At 37.8% G+C, this 19,832-nt stretch overlaps 1 protein-coding gene across 1 annotated transcript; it reads left to right on the top strand.

Moving 5' to 3' along the window:
* Positions 12,289-18,719, top strand: LOC109826367 (calcium-dependent protein kinase 26-like). The gene is made up of 7 exons (XM_020393393.1): positions 12,289-13,420; positions 14,000-14,143; positions 14,235-14,387; positions 16,197-16,312; positions 16,561-16,728; positions 17,550-17,774; positions 18,350-18,719. Exons 1-7 carry the CDS (start codon positions 12,706-12,708, stop codon positions 18,476-18,478), a joined length of 1,650 nt encoding a protein of 549 aa, XP_020248982.1. The 5' UTR covers positions 12,289-12,705; the 3' UTR covers positions 18,479-18,719.

Here is a 19,832-nt window from a genome sequence, read left to right as displayed (position 1 = left end):
CGCCTCGGCGGCTGATCCTCCCCCCTCCCGCCCGAGCTCGCCATCTCCCCCTCAAAACCCTAACCAAATCGAAACAAACTCAGCCCCAACCCAACTCAAACTGCACAATCACCCTTAGCTCACCAGCTCAGATCTGAGAGAAGAGCATCAGAAAGCGGAGAGAAAAGGGAGATGAAAAAGGAAACCCTAGCTTTTGAGAGAGAGAGAGAGAGAGAGAGAGAGAGAGAAAGTGAGGAGTGAAGTGTGCTGCTGCTCGAAGCAAAGCTCGTAGGGGAGAGAGAAGAAAACAAAAACTAGAAAGGGAAGCGTGGGGCCGGGAGAGGTGGTGGGTGGAGGGGGGGTGTAATAAAGGGGCAGGGGTTTTCGGAGTATTTACGAGAAAGGAACTGGTCAATTTGAATTGAGTACGACGTTTCCGTTGGCTAGATTGACTGTTCTCATTGGATTTCATTGCTGCCGTAATTACTACACTTGTTTAAAAAACGGCTTTTTATGATTTAAATTTGGGTTTTTTTAAGATATGCAGTCCCTCATATTTTGGAAATTGCATCACGGTCCCTCAAATCTTCAATAGTATGGCCTTAAATTTAACACTCTGAGACAAAGTGGCCACTTTACCCCTTGATTATGATCTCTAACCCATTTGTTAATGGGTTTAAACCCAACAACAAATTAAAAAAATCCAAACTCACTTGAGTTCTTCTTCTCTGATGATTAGACTAGAGGAGGGGCCATTTTGCAAGGCCCTATAGGATTTGAGGGATTAACATTCAATTTTTAAAATTTGAGGGCTTGATATGCAATTATTGAAGATTTAGGGGACTAATATCTGAGAACCTTTAAATTTATAAAAGTACTACAATTAATCAAACAAAAAGTTATGATTGGGATTTTTTTTTCAAAATTATAACCATCGTAATTAGAAACTTGCGATCTAAAACATTACCACTCGTGGTTGCTTACAGTTCTAATTCGTGATTTATTTTTTTTCTTCTTTTCTTTCTTTTTGGATCAGAGAATAAGATTGCTTAATATTTCCTGCTAATAGAATATCGATATTAAAGAAAATATAAAATAACCAAAAAAGAGATAGGATGCACCTCATATTCATCCGTATAGCCAGGAGTGCCAACTTATTACTCAATCCATCAACCCGACCCGACCCATTTATAATCTGTATGGGTCGAGTTACATAAGTCGGGTCATAAACGGATCAACATAAACTAACTCATTTATTAGATGGGTTAAACAGTCTTCTAGATTACTCCGTATGATGTCGTGGACCAACAAAAGTAGAAAAATATAAAAGGGACGTGAAAGGGGTGGGATTTTCAGAATGTTGGTATTTTGATCTTCTGCCAGCACGTGATCTACGCACAACAAACCAGAATTACTAATACTTGTTTTTGATGATTTTTTGACAAACTTATCAGAGTCTAAATGAAATAATCAAAAAATTCAGGCTCAAGTGAGCATCACCGGACCTTATTTAGGTTTTTGGAAACTTTGTCACTTTAATCAATGAGAAAAGAATTTGAAATTAAAGAAAAAGTACCTCCTTCTGATATCCTTCGCACGTGAGTCTCCATTAACAAGTAGAGTTCTACAAGAACCGGACAAAATATAGGAATCCTGCAGACTTTGGTGGGCATGTGGTCCAAAATCCTCACATGGGAAATTAATTAAAGAGTGCTTAAAAGGACATCAAATTAATAAAGACTCAGGGCTAATTTTGTAATTTGTAGAAGACCGGAGGGGCTCTTCTCGCCTACCTTTTCTTCCTCCCCAAGATGTCGTGCTTTCGGTGTCGCACCCATCCGAGGCATCAACACAATTATTGGTCCCAAATTGCCAAATCTTAAATAAGAAGAAGTTGATATATTTATCATTGAATTATTATTACAGATATTTTCTAACTGTTTTTTCTTCTTTCTCCTACTTTTTTTGATAAACAACTTCAAAGGGGTTTTTGGGACATACGATACGGTATAATGTACTCTGTCTGTATTTTATTATTACCAAAGCCTCATTGTTGTTTTTTTAATTTGTGATTTTACACGTCGAGTTAAGATGTTCCAATATGATTCTCACGATCTTGGGTTCAATTCCCGGTTGGGTTATTCAATAAATGACGGTAATGCACGTACTAATAATTATCTTAATTTTTACTAGTAAATATTTTTAAAAAGAAGTAAAAGATGGTTCAATTTTTTTAAAAAGACAGAAAAAATAATTGCACAAACTCCTTTAGACCCAAAAATGCACATGGAGATAGGATTTGTGCGTATGGATGTACATTTTTTATGGAAAACCAAACCCCTGTCAATTTGTATTTGCATAGAGGAATCTTGAATCACCTATCAACTATGCTTTAGTAACCTCTGCTTTGTTGAATATGCACGTTGTCCATCTATAATCAAAGAGGGCACAAAAGGGTGTACATTGTAAGAAAGCGCCAAATTAAGTAAGCTTGGTTTGTAGGATGGAAGGTGATGGGAGGGGAGAGATAAAAATTAGATTTGACTTTGATAATAAGCTTTAGAGAGAGTTAGAGTTGGAGGGAGGAGAGGAGAAGGAAGGGGACGTCACAAATTGAACTAATAAGTTAGAATAGAAAAATCCCTCTAAATTGGGAAGACACGAGAGGAGAGAGGAAAGGAAATACAAAAGCATGCATCTCTCATCTCCTCCCCTCCAATCAAACATAAATGCTTAGAAATATGCCCACCCTTCCACCTCATTGCACTTCCCATCACCTCACCTTCCCTCCTCAAGCCTCTCCCATTAATTTTTACGCCATCTTTTTGGGTTCACCTCAATCATCTCCTTCCCCTTTATATTCAAACCGACTGAGTTTAAAATTTAATATTTTATAAGCTATAATCCAAAAAAAATTGCTATTCTTTCATTTTGATCTATTGGCAAATAATTTTGTATAGACCAAAAATTACGATTTTTTGAGCTATTACCCACAAATTTGACCATTTGTAGTCATTTTAGTCTATTGAAAAAGATTTTGATAGTGGCAAAAAATTAACGATTTCACGAGCTATAGTCCATGATTTTTAGCATTTTTAGTCTTTCCGATCTATTGACAAATAATTTCAAGGAGAACGGTATCCATAATATCACAAGCTATGACCCATAATTTTTGGTCGTTTTTAGTCATTTCGACTAGCTGTCAAATAATTTTAATGATGCTAATATTTATGATTTCATGAGCTATGACCTACATTTTTTAGTCTTTTTTGTCGTTTTCACCCATTGGCAAATAATTTTCCTACGGCCGAAATTCATGATTTCATGAGCTATAACCCATAATACTTGGCCAATTTTAGTCATTTTAACCCATTAATAAAAATCTCACAATAGCTAAAATTCACGATTATAACTCATTATTTTGAACTATTTTTAGTTATTTCAACGCTAAGAAATCAATTTTGCAAAAGCTAAAAGTTATGATTTCATGAATTATAAGCCACAACTATTTGGCCATTTTTATTCGTTTCAACCCATTGATAAATAATTTTATGGAGACCAAAATTCATGATTTCGTAAGCTATAATCTATGATTTGTAGCCGCTTTTAGTTGCTTCGACCGGTTGGTAAATAATATTACAGTGACCAAATATCATAATTTCTCGAGCAATAAACCATGTTTTTTGGCCATTTTTAAGTCGTTTCAACACATTGACAAATAATTTTGCAGAGGCCAAAATTTATGATTTCATGAGCTCCCATGATTATTGGTCAATTTTAGTCATTTTGACCTATTGATAAATAATTTCATGAAGGCCAAGATTTATGCTTCTAATGGTTATTTTGACTATTTTTAGTCATTTCAAACAATTGGCAAATAAATTTGTGAAAGCCAAAATTCATAATTTCAAGAGTTATAGCATAAGATATTTTTTCATTTATTCATTTTGACATGTTGTCAAATAATTTTACGATGGCCAAAATTCAAGATTTCATAAGCTATAACCCATCATTTTCGGTCCTTTTTAGTCCTTTTGACACCCATGAGTTTTGACCATTTTTAGTCATTGTGAACTATTGGTATATAATTTTGTGTAGCCCAAATTTCGCGATTTCATGACCTACAACCCGCTTTTTGGCCATTTGTAGTCGTTTTGACCAATTGACAAGTAATTTCACCGAGGCTAAAATTCAAGATTTCATGAGTGATAACCCATGAATTTTGGCCAATTTCTTGTTTTCAACCCATTAGCAAATGATTTCATAGTGACTAAAATTCATGATTTCGTGAGCTTTAGCCCACGATTTGGGCTAGTTTTAGTCATTTTGACCCATTATCAAATATTTTCATAGTGACCAAAATTCATGATTTCGTGAGCCATAAACAACGATTTTTGGCTATTTTTAGTTATTTTGACTCGTCGGTACATAATTTCACTGAAGCCAAAATTCACAAAAAAAAATCGCTTTTATGAGCTGTAATGTGTGATTTTTGGCCATTTTATAGTGTACACCCTCATCCTAATAATATGTGTTTGCTTATAGTAGAGGATAGAAAGGGAAATGAGGCTACTTGATTGATGTGCCGTTCTAAAGAAATAATAGACAATTTTATTAATTATGAGTTCTGATTTTCTCATAGGGGAATCTTGAAAATTCCAGAAAAGTTCACTTACAATCCCTCTGCTCCGCTCACCCTTATTGACTAAAAAGTGTAAACAAATACAATTTTCGGAGAGTTATCATTCTAACCTCCTCTTTTTCCTCCCCTCTTTCTTTTAATTTGTTAAAGTAAGAGAGAGAGAGAGAATCTTGGGTAAATTTCCCTTAAATTGAATATTGAGTGTGCACATATATTTATACAAGTAGAGGAGTGTGAGGTTTGTTCTCCCAAGCAATGTGGGACTAAAACCCACTACAATACACTATTATCAACAGCCCCCTTCAAACTCATGTTGGATCAAACAAAGTGAGTTTGCGTACAAGAAACTGGAACCGATGAACAGGTAAGGCCTTTGTGAAGAAATCTGCAAGCTCGTCAGCGGATGAAACATGAGGAAGTAGAATTGTCTTGTCCTTGATAACTTGGTGACGGACAAAATGAGCGTCGATCTCAATATGTTTGGTCCTTTCATGAAATACTGGATTATTAGCAATCTGGATGGCACTCTTATTATCACAGTAGAGAGGAGTAGGAGTCGTAACAGAAATACCGAAATCACTGAGAAGGCGACGAAGATGAATAATCTCTTTAGCTGTTGTGGACATTGCACGATACTCTGCCTCAGTACTGGAAAGAGCAATAACATCTTGTTTCTTACTTCGCCAGGAAATAAGGGAATCACCAAGAAATATACAATAACCTGTGGTAGACTTTCTGGTAGTTGGATCACCAGCCCAATCAGCATCAGAATATGCACAAAGCTCTAACTTAGATGTAGCAGGAAACAAAAGTGAGCGAGTGCTAGTACCCCGGAGGTACCGAAGAATCCGTAATAAGACAGCATAGTGTACAGAACGTGGGGCACTAACAAATTGACTGACAATACCAACAGCATGAGAGATATCTGGTCGAGAGATGCACAAATAGACCAACTGACCAACAAGATGTCGATATCGGGTAGGATCAGATAGAGGCTCACCGTCAGTAGAGCAAAGTTTGACATTCTGCTGGAGTGGAGTATCGACAGTTGTATTATCAGTTAACTCAGCTTGATTTAGAATATCTGAGAGATACTTCTGTTGAGACAGTAATACACCCCGCGGGCCTTGAGAAATTTCTAGACCAAGGAAATACCGAAGAGATCCAAGATCCTTCATGTGGAACTGTTGTTGCAACTGAGATTTTGCGTATTGTATACCTGTCATATCATCACCTGTAATGATCATATCATCTACATAGATGAGTAATAAAACCCTGCCACGCGATGTAGTGCGAACAAACAGAGAAGCATCTTGATGACTTTCTATAAAGCCCGCTTTGAGCACAACATCGCGAAAACACTCAAACCAAGCGCGGGGTGCCTGTTTGAGACCATAAACAGCACGACGAAGGAGACATACATGTCCCGGAGGAATATTTGACCCTGGAGGCGGTTGCATATATACGGTCTCTGATAAAGAGCCATGAAGAAAAGCATTTTTGACATCCATCTGGTATAAGGGCCAACGATGAGCAGCAGCGACCGCAAGGAGAGTACGCACAGTGGGCATCTGAGCAACAGGAGCAAAGGTCTCCTCATAATCAATACCTTGTTGCTGAGTAAAACCTCTAGCCACTAAACGAGCTTTTCGACGTTCAATGGTGCCATCAGGACGAAACTTGACCTTATAAACCCATTTACTGCCAACAAGAGAGATCCCAGGAGGACAGGGAACAATATCCCAGGTATGAGTTTGCTGAAATGCTTGAAATTCCTCAGCCATAGCTTGTCGCCACTCTGGAATTTGAACTGCCTCTTGGAAGGACTTTGGCTCAACAATAGTATGAATGGCAGCAAGAAAGTTATGAAAGATAGGTGAATAAGAAGTAACAGAAGCATACCGGGCAGGCATGACATGTGGGCGTTTGCCTCGACGAAGAGCAAGAGGAACCTCAGGCGGGGGAGATGCTGGCGCAGGTGCATGAAGATCAACAGTATTTTCTGGAGTGAGAGTTGTGTCCACAGGATATGGATTAGATGGTGTAAGAGAAGACTCAGGTGAGGAAGAGTCAACAGAAGGAGAGGGAGAGATGTCAGGGAGATCTCGAAAGGAAAATTGAGGTGAAGAAGTGGGTGATGCAGTGGACGGGGAAGCATGATCGGTAGAGTGGAGGAAATTAAAGTCATCAGAAGTAGAATAATATGGAGAATCCTCTTCGAACTGAACATGACGAGATATATGAACTCGACGAGTTGCGGGATCATAACAACGATAACCTCGATGTTCTGAACTAATTCCTAAATAAACACAAGAAACTGCTCTGGGAGACAATTTATCACGTTCGTGAGATGGCAGAAAAACAAAACATCGACAACCAAAAACGCGAACTAGATCATAACGGGGAGGATGAGTATAAACACGACTATAAGGAGTAGCACCGGAAAGAGAGCTAGATGGAGTGATATTAATGGCATGAGTCGCGGTGAGAATAGCCTCAGCCCAGAAACGACGAGGAACAGAGTAAGAAATGAGCATTGATCGGGCAGTATCGAGGATATGACGATGTTTGCGTTCAGCAACACCATTTTGCTCATGAGTGTAGGGACATGACTGTTGAAAGATAGTCCCATGAGAGGACATGATAGAGCGCATGGCAGAGGATAGGTACTCTTTGGCACAATCAGAACGAAAAACTTTAATACGAGATTGCCATTGAGTGAAAATCATAGCAGTGAAGGCTTGATAAGCAGTAAGTACGTCAGAGCGATTCTTAAGTAGGTAAACCCATGTAAAACGAGAGAAATCGTCGATAAAACTAACATAATATAAGTAGCCAGATGAAGAAGGCAAAGGAGCTGGCCCCCAAATATCAGAATGTACTAAATCAAATAAGGAAGTGGATACAGATGTACTCATTTTAAATGGTAAAGCAGTGAATTTAGCCAATTTGCAACCAGCACATGACTCAATACTAGAACTAGATGATACAGGACCAAGTACTCCAGACTGAATAAGACTCTCCAGCCTTTTATTACACACATGACCAAGTCGTCTATGCCATAAATTGGCAGGAAGCGAGGTAGAGGGTTTTGACGAACAAAGAGAAGCAACAAGAGAACGTGGACGTATGGACTCTGGAAGGTGAAGATATTCCAGAAAATACAGTTTGTGCCTCCTACGACCCGCCCCAACCGTCTTGCCCGTCTGTGGATCCTGCACAATACAAGTATCAGAAGAAAATGAGACAAACAGGCCCGCCATGCATAAAGAGCTAATAGAAATTAAATTCAAGCACAATTGTGGAGCCACATAGACGGGACCAAGTGTTAGACGACCAGATGGATCATTTTGTGGGGTAATAGAGCCATACTGAGTAATGGACAATGGTTGTCCAGCAGCTGTGTAGATAGGAGGAAGAGAGGATGAAGTAAAGACAGAGGATAAAAGTGAGGCATTACAAGTCATATGAAAGGAACAACCAGAGTCAAAAATCCAGAGATCATTCATACCAGAGACTGAAGGATTAGCTGAAGAACCAGCAAAATGCATACCAGAGAGTTGTGCGGCGGATGTAGAGGTGATATGTTGAAAAGCATCAAGTTGACGGCGAAGACTTTCAATAGCTTGAATAGTAGAGTCTGAAGTAGTAGAAGGTATAGCATTGGCCAACAATCCTGGTGTACGAGAGGGTTGAGACTGAGGGGGTCGCCGACCACGTCCAGTACCTGAGGAACGTAACTCAGGATGAAGCTTGAAGCATGTCTCAATGCGGTGTCCTTCCTTCTTACAATATTTGCAAGAGAGCTTAGATCGAGCCTGTGGAGAGGGAGCCTGTGGAGAAGTATAATTCATAACAGGAGCAGTGACAGGTACAGACAAAACAGTCTCGAGTGAAGAGGTAGGAGTGTCTGTTGACAAATTGAGTCGTGCTGTCTGCTGCCGGGTCTCATAAGCAGTGAGAGCTCCCATAACTGAGGCCAAAGTCGGAAATTGAGGCTGGTGAAGTAGTTGATCAGCCATAGTTGAATATTCAGGAAGGGACTGAAACAATTGATGCACCTCATGCCGTTCGTACCAGGCTAGCCAGTCTTCATATGTGGAATTACGTCCAGGAAGCATGGAGCGTAACTCTGTCCAAAAAGCTTGCATTTGTCCAAAATGGGACTGCAGAGATGAACTACCTTTGCGTTGTAGAGAAATGCGTTGCAGAAGATATGCCTCCCGTGCACCCGAGCACTCAGTGAAACGCTCAGTGAGACGAGTCCACATGGCCTGAGCAGAGGGAAGCGAGCCAATCTCGACAGTGAGACCAGAGCCAACACAGCGAGTGAGATAATCCATAACACGAAATTCCTGCAATTGCCACTCTGAACTCTCCTTGACATAGAGAGCACGAGCAGTCTGAAGATCGACATCACCACTGCCAGAGGCAATAGTACTGGATGAAGCAACAGTGCTGATGGACGGTGGAACTGGTCCCGTACTGGTGAGATGATCAAGCAAACCAGCGCCACGCAAGGCATTGGTGACAATGGTGGACCACCCTGCCCAGTCACTTTGATCATTGAGGGGCAAAGGTGGTTTGGGAATCTTCTCTGAAGGAGCCATAACAGCAATCTTGAGACGTTAAGATGTCGAGATGCTGTTACTAATGTCGTTCGTTTGAGGCCGAGAGACGGCTTGAAACGACGATGCCGTTAATTTGAGACCGAGAGACGGTCTTGAAACGACAATGCCGTTAAAATAGAACCCGAAGGTTAGAATGAAACCCGAAGGTTTAAAATAGAACCCGAAGGTTAGAATGAAACCCGAAGGTTTAAAATAGAACCCGAAGGTTAGAATGAAACCCGAAGGTTTAAAATAGAACCCGAAGGTTAAACGAGAACGCGAAACGCGTTAAGAGGCCGCAAAACGACAAGGCCAAAATATCTGGCAGATGAACGCCAAATAATTAAAAATAAAAATAAAAAAAATAAAACATTAAACGGCTGCAAAGCAATAAGGCCAAGATTTGGCAAAAGAACGCAAAAGCGTTAAAAATTTTATTGAAAGGGAAATAGCCCTAGCTCTGATACCATGTTAAAGTAAGAGAGAGAGAGAGAATCTTGGGTAAATTTCCCTTGAATTGAATATTGAGTGTGCACATATATTTATACAAGTAGAGGAGTGTGAGGTTTGTTCTCCCAAGCAATGTGGGACTAAAACCCACTACAATACACTATTATCAACATAATTTTTTTTGTCCAAATCTGGTGTAACCCTTTTTGTTTTTGAGAGAGAAAGTGTAGCGTTGGTATCTAAAGAAGCTCACATGTAGGTGAAGTAAAATATTATAAAAGAAGAAAATTATGATTTATGAAAAGTAAAAGATAAAAAATGCGCACGCGATGATTATATTAGGTTTTAATTACGGTTATTTTCAAAAAAAGTAAAGAGATGATTCAATTTTAAAAAGAAAGGAAAAAATAATAGCGCAAACTCCTTGAGACGAAAAGATGCACATGGCGATGGAGATAGGAAACTTGTGCGTACGGATGGACATTTTTATATGGAAAACCAAAGTCCTTTCAATTTGTTGAATCTTGTATCACCAATCAACTTTGCTTTAGTAACAATTACTTTTTGACTACGCACTTTGTCAATAATTAAAGAGGTGCAAAAGGATATACATTGCAAGAAAGCGCCCGCCTAGCTGCCTTTTTAGTTTTTAAGCGTCTGTTTGAATACAAAGTAGGCAATACGAGGAGACTGATTGAGGTAAATCTAAGAGGAGGGATTAGAAAATAAAACGGGTTTTCTATAGAGTGCCCATGGGCACTCTATAAGAGAAGAGAGAGATAGAGAAAAATGAGTAGTTCACGAGCCCCTACTGATTTGCATCAATTTCTGTGCATAATTCATTTCTCTCTATCTCTCGCAAATCAGGAGGGGTCCATGAACTATTCATTTCTATCTCTCTCTCTCTCCTCTCTTATAGAGTGCTCATGGGCACTCTATAGAAAAACCCAAAATAAAATAGTAAAAAGTACTTGATTGTGTTTGGATGGACAACAACATGATGAGATCATGCGAGTGTACATTATAATATGCGTTTATTTATAGTAAATGATGGAAATGGAAGGAAAGCTACTCGACCAATATATTCTTCTAAAGAAATATTAAACAATTTTATTAATTATATAAGTTTTGATTTTCTCACAGGCAATCTTAAAATTTCTAGAAAAGTTTTACTTACATCCCCTCCACTCTCCTACCCCTTGCTAACTAAAAAGTGCGAACAAACATAGTTTAAAGAAAGTTATCATTCTAACCTCCTCTTTCTCCCCCCTTATCCTTTTCTAAAAAACTCTATCCAAACCCCTTGTAATTCCTTTTTTGCTTTTGAGAGAGTGAGTACGCCATTGGTGCTTACAGAAACTCACATATGGGTAAAGTAAAATATTATAAAAGGAAGTCCATGAGTATTGTATGGCTTTCCTATATTCTCGTTATCAATTTGAAATGGAGGCAATGAAGAAAGATACTCTAAAAGTTCAACTACCCTCACATTTATTTAACTTTAAATCACCATCAACAATCACTGGGCAATGACGTGTGTTGATGACACAACAAGATATGCTCATTAAGATTAATCCTTGCTATACGCTAAAGAAAGATTTAAACAAATCGGATTCTACGGGGTCAAACCTGTGAGAAGGTATCGAAGCAGACTCGATCCATTTGCATTTCGATCCAGCTAGCATCAATGGTGTATCAAAGAGATATGCACTCTGATATCTATAAATTTAGGAAATTAAAGTGAAAAGCTGCCTTTGATTTTTAACCTTCTTTTTTAAAGTGAGAATTCCCGAAAGCTTGCCAAATAAAAAGAAAGCACTTATTAAGGGCTAACACGGAGAATGAATATTCAGCAGTTTGCTCTGCTCTAAAGCGTAAATGGGCCTTGGATGCAAAGCATATATATTGTAGGCCTGGCATTACAAAGAAATTCGGTTACCATTTGGGCTCCAATTGTGTGTGGCCCAAAATATTTATTCGATAAAGTCGTTAGGTATGCTTGCCTGCAGACTTGCTTCTAAATTGATGAGAAAAATGATAGGATTTAATTATGAAAAATGAGGTCCTAATACTTGCCGTAACATGAGCCATCGACCCTACGTTCAAAATTTATTTATATGTGTATATTATAGAATTACAGTTATATAAGTATATATAAGTGCATAAGTATAATTATATATTATTATATTGCGTCTAGTATATATAAAAGTATACCGTACAAGTAAATTGTATAACTGTATTTAAATAAGCATAATGTAATTTTTATTCATTAGAGATGTATTCATCTATTGTGATACGACAAATTCCAAAACAAATTTATAATTGTAGATGATTTACTGATTATTAATAAAAAAGATATTTTTATCATTTTAATTTATATGATTTTTTATATTTATAAATTATATAATTACAAGTAATTAATAATATGATTGTTTATCAAAATTTTGGTTAATTTTTACTATATACCATTAAAAATAAAAAAAATAAAAAATCGAACTGGCCCAGTGTACAGCCTGCTCTGGCCCTGTTTTGCCAGGTCTGGGCCCGATTTTCCGGGCCGGCCGGCCCGTTTGCACAGCCGTAGGTATAAGCAAGAGTGAAGAACAATCAAGCTCGTCAACACTGGAGCAGCTTCCTCAATTTCTCGCTCTCTGAATTCGATATAAAAAAATCCAAAAAGTTAAGTCAAATGTCGTCCAATTTCAGTCAACGCCTTAATTTTAACTGATCAGCTTCTCATTTGAAGTCACTCTTGCAACCCCTTCAGATCTAGATCGGCGCTTTCTCCAGGTTCTTCATTGATCTCTCCATCTAGGGTTTGCTGTTTTTTGGTCAGTTAGGGTTTTTTTTTTATAAGAATCAAGGAAGTTTAGGTCTGAGATTCGCTAAGGAATCTGTTTCTATCTCAAAGATCTGTGCTTTCCTCAATTTCTCCATCGTTCACTCGGCGAAAAGCTTGAGAAAGAAAGAAAAAAAGAGTTTTTTTAGTTGCTTTCTATGCGATAATCTTGGGCTCTTCGTTTAATGGGCAATACATGCCGTGGATCTGTACTGAGCAACCACTTTCAGTACTCAGAGCGCACAGACCACTCAATCTCCGACACGACCTACACTCAAACCTCAATCGACTCATCTCAGCTTTCGAACTCCTCGGATCTCGACCAGTTCCCGCCGAAGCCCGCTGCCGTCACCCCTCGATCCGCCATGCGCCGAGGTATCGAACCGGGGCCCACTTCGGTCCTCGGTCACAAGACCCCCAACATACAGGACCTCTACACACTCGGCCGCAAGCTCGGGCAAGGCCAGTTCGGCACGACTTACCTCTGCACTGAGATTTCCACCGGGACTGATTATGCTTGCAAGTCTATATCGAAAAGGAAGCTGCTTGCGAAGGAGGACGTTGAGGACGTGCGGAGAGAGATTCAAATAATGCACCATTTAGCAGGGCACAAGAATGTGGTGACTATAAAGGGGTCTTATGAGGATTCTCTGTATGTGCATATTGTGATGGAGCTTTGCGCCGGCGGAGAGCTTTTCGATAGAATTATAGCGAGGGGGCATTATAGTGAGAGGAAAGCTGCGGAGATTGCGAAGATTGTTGTTGGGGTTGTCGAGGCGTGCCATTCGCTCGGGGTGATACATAGGGATCTCAAGCCGGAGAATTTCTTGTTGGTTAATAAGGATGATGATTTATCTCTGAAGGCTATTGATTTCGGACTGTCGGTGTTCTTCAAACCTGGTAAGGGATTAGAAATAGTTGTTTTTTAGTGAGATTTGTTCTGAAGATATGTGGTTTGGGAATTAGAATAGTGCTGAGTTTATCGTTTGCCGTAGGGAAAATGGCATGCTAGTTATTGGTTAGTGTGCTATGAAATTGGCTCTTTCAATAATAGTTGTGCATAACTAGTAGTCAGGGTTCAAGATGTATTATGATTTTAGCTATTTTCAATAATTTTTGTAAGTTGCAACATGACTGAACAAGACTATCAAACTCTATCTTCAATACAATTATTACGAAGGTTTATTCCCTAGAAGAGTCTAAATATAATTCTGGAAAATCAGCATGATAATTAATGAAGGTGCTATTTTGATTGCTTGTTGGACATAACAGCATTATGCTATCTATTACTCACGAGTATTTATTTGATTATTTTGGCTCCCTCCAACTTCAGAGTTAGATTTGGAACTTGTTGAAGGTGGGATCCCTTAGAAAAGGGTAATACTAACTATCTAGATTTCTTGTAGGGATGGAAAATGTCTAGCCATTTATATATATTGCTTCTTTTCTCATGCGTACTTGGTGCTAATGCCACTTCAGGTGAAGTCTTTAGAGATGTTGTTGGGAGCCCATATTATGTAGCTCCTGAGGTACTATGCAAGCGTTACGGACCAGAAGCCGATGTGTGGACTGCTGGTGTGATACTCTACATCTTGCTGAGTGGTGTACCGCCTTTTTGGGCAGGTGTGACTTTACTTTCCTGGCAACTGGCTTCTGCCATATGTATTTAAAATGATCTGGCTAATTAATGAACCTGAGCCCTTTTCTTTATTAGAAACACAACAAGGGATATTTGATGCGGTTTTGAAGGGAGTAATTGATTTTGATTCGGATCCATGGCCTTTGATATCTGACAGTGCTAAGGACCTAATCAGAAAGATGCTTTGTTCTCCTCCTTCGGCACGACTGACAGCTCATGAAGTACTATGTATGTTAATCTCTTTCACTTCGCAGCTGCATGTGTCACTTTATCTTGTTTTATGTGAGACATAATTCCTGTTATTTCTCTAATTTCCAATTAAATTGTTATAGATTAACACATCCAGTTTTAAAGAGATTTTCCTACTTTTTCTGATTTACATTCTTTGTTGAACCTTAATGGGGTTTTATGCAAGCTAAAATTTTAAAAGAACTACCCTTTGTCTTTGTATGGAATGTAAGACCGTCCATGTAAATGCAGGTACCTGAACAAGATAACCAATATCAAATCATCCAGTGTCTTAATAAACAAAACAAGTGACAAGTTTAGTTATATCTGTTGGTTCCCAATGGGGCATTAAATATGTTACATGTGAAAGTAGCTGCACACATAATCTGTAGCCATTTGGTAGGAAATCAGCAACAAATATAAAAAGGAATCTCTTATATAGTCAAGTCCGATGGAAGGCATTATTCGCTGGCAGGACTGTCATATGAAGCTGTGAATCTTGTGGTGAATTGGATGGAACTGAAGGAAAGACTTGACTTCCTTCGTTCATAATTTGTGCTGCACATATAGAGCTTTGTTTGGACAGTATGTGAGATTGGAAGTTCTATGATTTCTCATTCTGAGCAATAGTGTGTTAAAGGTTGTCGTATTTGGGTTCAGGAGATTCTGTTTCTTCGTAATATCACATCATTTATTATAAACTTAAATTAGGTCTAGCTGCTATAATATTGGCTCCCAACGGAATCTCGAAATATGTACAGTAGTTGCTCTGGGTTATAAGTCGCTGTCTCTAGCCATTTGGTAGGAAATATGCATCCAACATGAAGGAAACTGATATATAATCAAATACAATGAAACTGAAATTTGTCAAATAAAACTGTGGCTCTTGTATATACAAAGCTAATAAAACTGAAATTTGTTAAGGGGTATATTCCAGAATATAAACAGCTAAAGGAGAAGAATGTGGGGAGTCAATTAAACATTAAAACTATAACAAAATGGAAGCCTCCAAATCCAATGCATGTTAAAGTAAATGTTGAGGGTGCATGTTGCAAACTTCAGAATCAGTTTTGCTTGGGGGCTGTCATCAGAAGAGAAAATGGGGAGGTTATGGCCTCACTCAAAGAACAGGCAAATGGTCTTCTATCTTTAGTTGCGGTAGAGGCTATTGCGATTTGAACAGGGATGAAATTGGCACAAGAGCTGCAGTTTTTATGTGTGATTATAGAAAGCAACAATGAATGGCTGATAGAAGCTTTAAAGAATTGAAGTGGACAGCAGACAGAAGTTGGAGATATCCAGGAATATTCAAGCTCTATTTGACTTCTTGAGTAAGGTTATATTCTCGCATACAAAGAGGGAAGGGAACTGTGTCGCCCATGCCATAGCTAAATTTTCTGTAGAAATTGGTGGATGTATTGTTTGGATGGAGGAAGTACCTGTGTCAGTACAATCTCTAGTCCAAACTGATGCCTCTCCTTTTCAATAATAGCAGGTTCATTTTCTGATTAAAAAACAAAAAACTGTGGCTTTTGATGGAATGCAAAGAAAAAGAAAAACTTGTCATCCTTCCTTCTTAATCTGTACTGTTTTAATGTAGCTATTATTTCAACAAATATGGTTCCGACTTCCTTTTCTAGGCCTTTAGCTGGCAGGTAACTAGAAGGTGCTGTTTCATTCTATTATTCCCAAATGCAAAAAGGGCCAATGCTACTTAACATAATCTTGTCGTTAAATAACTCATGATGAAGTGAGCACTTCTAAGTTATTGAATGGTTTGTCACTTCATTTGTTGCTTTCCTTATTCAGCTCATCCCTGGATTTGTGAAAATGGTGTTGCTCCTGACCGACCTTTGGATCCAGCTGTCCTTTCTCGCATCAAACAATTTTCAGCCATGAATAAGTTGAAGAAGATGGCTTTACGAGTGAGTACTTCTATTTGCTGTGAGAAATTTTACTACGCTCAGCTGTGAAGCTTTCCATTTCAAGAAATCTTAAATATATAGAAAGCGCATACCTGTTTTACATCTCTTAATTGAGCAGTTATTCTGTTTACTCACTATCTTACTGAAGTGAGGATTAGCTTAAAACAGCCCAAGAAGAATGTGAGATTGATGGCTGTAAGTACTGGTCTTATCATTGATTTCTCATAATTTGTTGCGCATCCTCCTAGGTAATAGCTGAAAGCCTTTCAGAGGAGGAGATTGCTGGATTAAAAGAGATGTTCAAAGCAATGGACACTGACAACAGTGGTGCAATTACATTTGATGAGCTGAAGGAAGGTTTGAGAAGATATGGTTCCACTTTGAAGGATACAGAGATACGTGATCTCATGGAAGCGGTAAGTCGACTCAGCTTAGATGAATCACTAGATTTAGTACTAATGCACCCTCATGCACATGGACACTTACTTAGGCACATCTCAAACATGGAGGATAGACTGAACTTAATAGGAAAACCATTGTTTCTTGGAGGTAATCTCTACTCAGCTATACATTACATTTATACATTCTCATCAATTTGGACATTTAATTTCAAGAAGTAAGTAGTTATATATATCATGGTCGAACCAGGCTTAAGTCAACTGTTAATCAAATCTCTTATTTGTTCTGTGGATTTGATAAAATTAAGCTGGAAATCGCTGCATTGCTACAGCCTGATGAAATTCCACATTTTTTGGGAAGTACAACGACGGTTGAATGCGTAAGGTTAGTTAGGGTTAGAAAATTAATCATCGTTGGGACGTTCCATATAATTTGGAATACAATCCTTCTCAAATTTTAGTCTTGGAAGTTGGAATGCAATCCTTCTCAAATTTGGTATCGTTGAAGCTCGTATCTCTAATCTGTTGAGCCAGCTTTTACTTCATAGAGGTGCTTATTGTAAGTGATAGGTGGTCAAGGTATTATGGAACTGAACATTCGGAGTGCACTTAGAGAGGTCTTATATTACGATTTATGATCATGAACCCTCTGAACTGCTGACATAACAAAGCAGCCTCTTGTGGACTAAAATAGAAGTCATCCAATCTGAACTTTCTCAATCTAAGATTTTTCCTTAGTAGTATGATAGTTTCCTTGGAATATGTTGCCAATTTATTTTCTTGAAATACATTTCCCCCCTACATTTTATGGTAACTGATTGGCTTAAAAATTGCATTAGGCTGATGTGGACAACAGTGGTACTATTGACTATGGGGAGTTTATTGCTGCAACTATACATCTCAACAAATTGGAACGTGAAGAGCATTTGGCAGCGGCTTTTAAATATTTTGACAAGGATGGAAGTGGTTACATCACTGTTGATGAACTTCAGCAAGCTTGCAAAGAGCATAACATGGAAGATGTTCTTCTTGAGGATGTAATCAAGGAAGTTGATCAAGATAATGTAAGTATGAACAAACTTCACAATTTCCCAGTTTTAAAATACAGCTCTTAAATTGCTGCACTTTTGCGTGTGGATGATTGCGCACATGAATGCATTAACAACGTGGGTAGGAAATTATTTACTTTACTAGTCTCTCTCACTTAGCAGGGTGAGATGAGATTGAATAATATTTGCACGGTAATTTCCTATGCTTCTTGGTGAAATTTTAAATGCTATAATGAATCTATTATTGTGCAGTACCACTTCTCCATGCTTATATTTGGCATCAATAACATATTAGCCAATATCTGTCATAGCTTGGCTGCCAATCTTAGGTAAATTTTTTCGTGCGATATTGGATTTAAGATGGCCTGGGTTATTCAATAGCGTTATTAAACACTGATCACATTCGAAAGTGACCATGGCCATTTACATGGACAATCTTATTGTGGAACTCCTCCAGCTAAACAAAAATATTTAAGTTACAACAACTTGGGTTTCCTAGGGGAAACATGAGCTAAGGAAATGAAATCCTGTTCTTTTTGGACCTTGGCTTCATCTAACGATCATTAATGTAGCATTTTTTTAACGCGCAGGATGGTCGTATCGATTATGGTGAATTTGTTGCTATGATGCAAAAGGGCAATATGGGAGTTGGAAGGAGAACCATGAGGAACAGTTTGAATATAAGCATGAGGGACGTGCCAGGGGCGCGAGTTCTGTAAAATTCTTACCGTTGTTGTACAGGTTGCTTAAGATAATTTTTAGCTTTTCCTGTTTACCTCCCCATTTCTTATTAGGGTTGCGTGTCTATTTTAATTCATTTCTAAAATTCAGGAAATTGTGGTGTGTAGAGATTGAACTTCCTCTGTATAATTTTGTTTCTGTGACATATGGTTCATGGTAACATATCTGTTTGCTAAGGTTGTAAAAGTATATATTATATGTAGGTACTTCATGTGTTTATTGTTATATTAAATACACCCTAAACAAAATCCACATTGTGCATATTTCATGCTTAGGCTTGTAAAAATCACTTTGATAAGGCCCAGAACAAAAGCCAATTTGGTATCTTAGTCTTGAGTGTGCATTGTATCAGGTACATCCAAAAGGGAGGTCACTTTAGGTTCCCTTTTTTGTCTGGAAAAAGACCAAAACAAGAACTTGCAGCTTGCATTTGTGAGAGCCTATTCACCAGTTGGTCTATGATTTTTATTTGATTGAGACTAGGCGTTTCTCTTTCCTCTTGGATGCTCAAAAATATTCCTAGACGTAGAACAGAACAAATGAGGAGCAACCAATCAAAGTTTTTGTTTTTTTGTTCCTTCTCTCCTCTGGATCTCTTTTTAGCTCCAGCATCATTATTCATGTAACTCACTCGCCTCACTTGTTTTTTTTTTTCCTTTTCCAAATCAGTTCTTTTTTTTTTTTGAATTATTGGTTCTTGTAGCAAAAAATGGATGGAGGGAGATGCTGATGTAGTCACCTTCCTCTCTCTCCCTCGGGCCTCAACATGCTACTTGTGGGGTCCAATATGGAAAATTATTATCAAAAGGGAGAAAGAAGAGATATTTTGCTTTTTTTTTGGGATATGATAGTTTTGGGATGTAAAAAGTGCTTTTTTGTGGTTTTAAAAATCCATAACTTTGTTTGTTTCACTTTTTTTTTGGGATATTGAATCCCTAAATTATAAAACAATAATATTTTATTAGGATTTGTGAAATCCTCTCTCTTGTTTCCATCTTTTTTTTGGGATATAAGGTTTTAGAAATCGATAACTTTGTTTGTTTCAAAACCAATTTTGGGATATCAAATCCCAAAATATTAAAAACTATTATATTTAGGCATTTGTGAAATTCTACACTTGAGAGAGGATGTGGGTTGGATATTGATGTATTAATGCTTATAATATAAGATTAATATAAGATTAATATATTATATATAATATTATAATAATATAATATTTAATATAATACATCTATATATATATATAATTTAATATATATATATATAATATAATATATATATATATATATATATATTGTATTATATATATATATATATATAATATAATATATA

The sequence above is a fragment of the Asparagus officinalis genome, chromosome 10 (genome assembly GCF_001876935.1).
Source record: "Asparagus officinalis chromosome 10, Aspof.V1, whole genome shotgun sequence".
In the NCBI taxonomy this organism is placed as follows: domain Eukaryota; kingdom Viridiplantae; phylum Streptophyta; class Magnoliopsida; order Asparagales; family Asparagaceae; genus Asparagus; species Asparagus officinalis.
The sequence above is the reverse complement of the archived record's forward strand: the minus strand, read 5'-3'. Positions and strand labels throughout refer to the sequence as shown.

Coding starts and splice junctions, on each gene's coding strand:
- LOC109826367 (XM_020393393.1), top strand. CDS start 12,706: ATGGGCAATACATGCCGTGGATCTGTACTGAGCAACCACTTTCAGTAC. Junction 16,729..17,549: donor TACGTGATCTCATGGAAGCG/GTAAGTCGACTC, acceptor AAATTGCATTAG/GCTGATGTGGACAACAGTGG. Junction 17,775..18,349: donor AGGAAGTTGATCAAGATAAT/GTAAGTATGAAC, acceptor TTTAACGCGCAG/GATGGTCGTATCGATTATGG.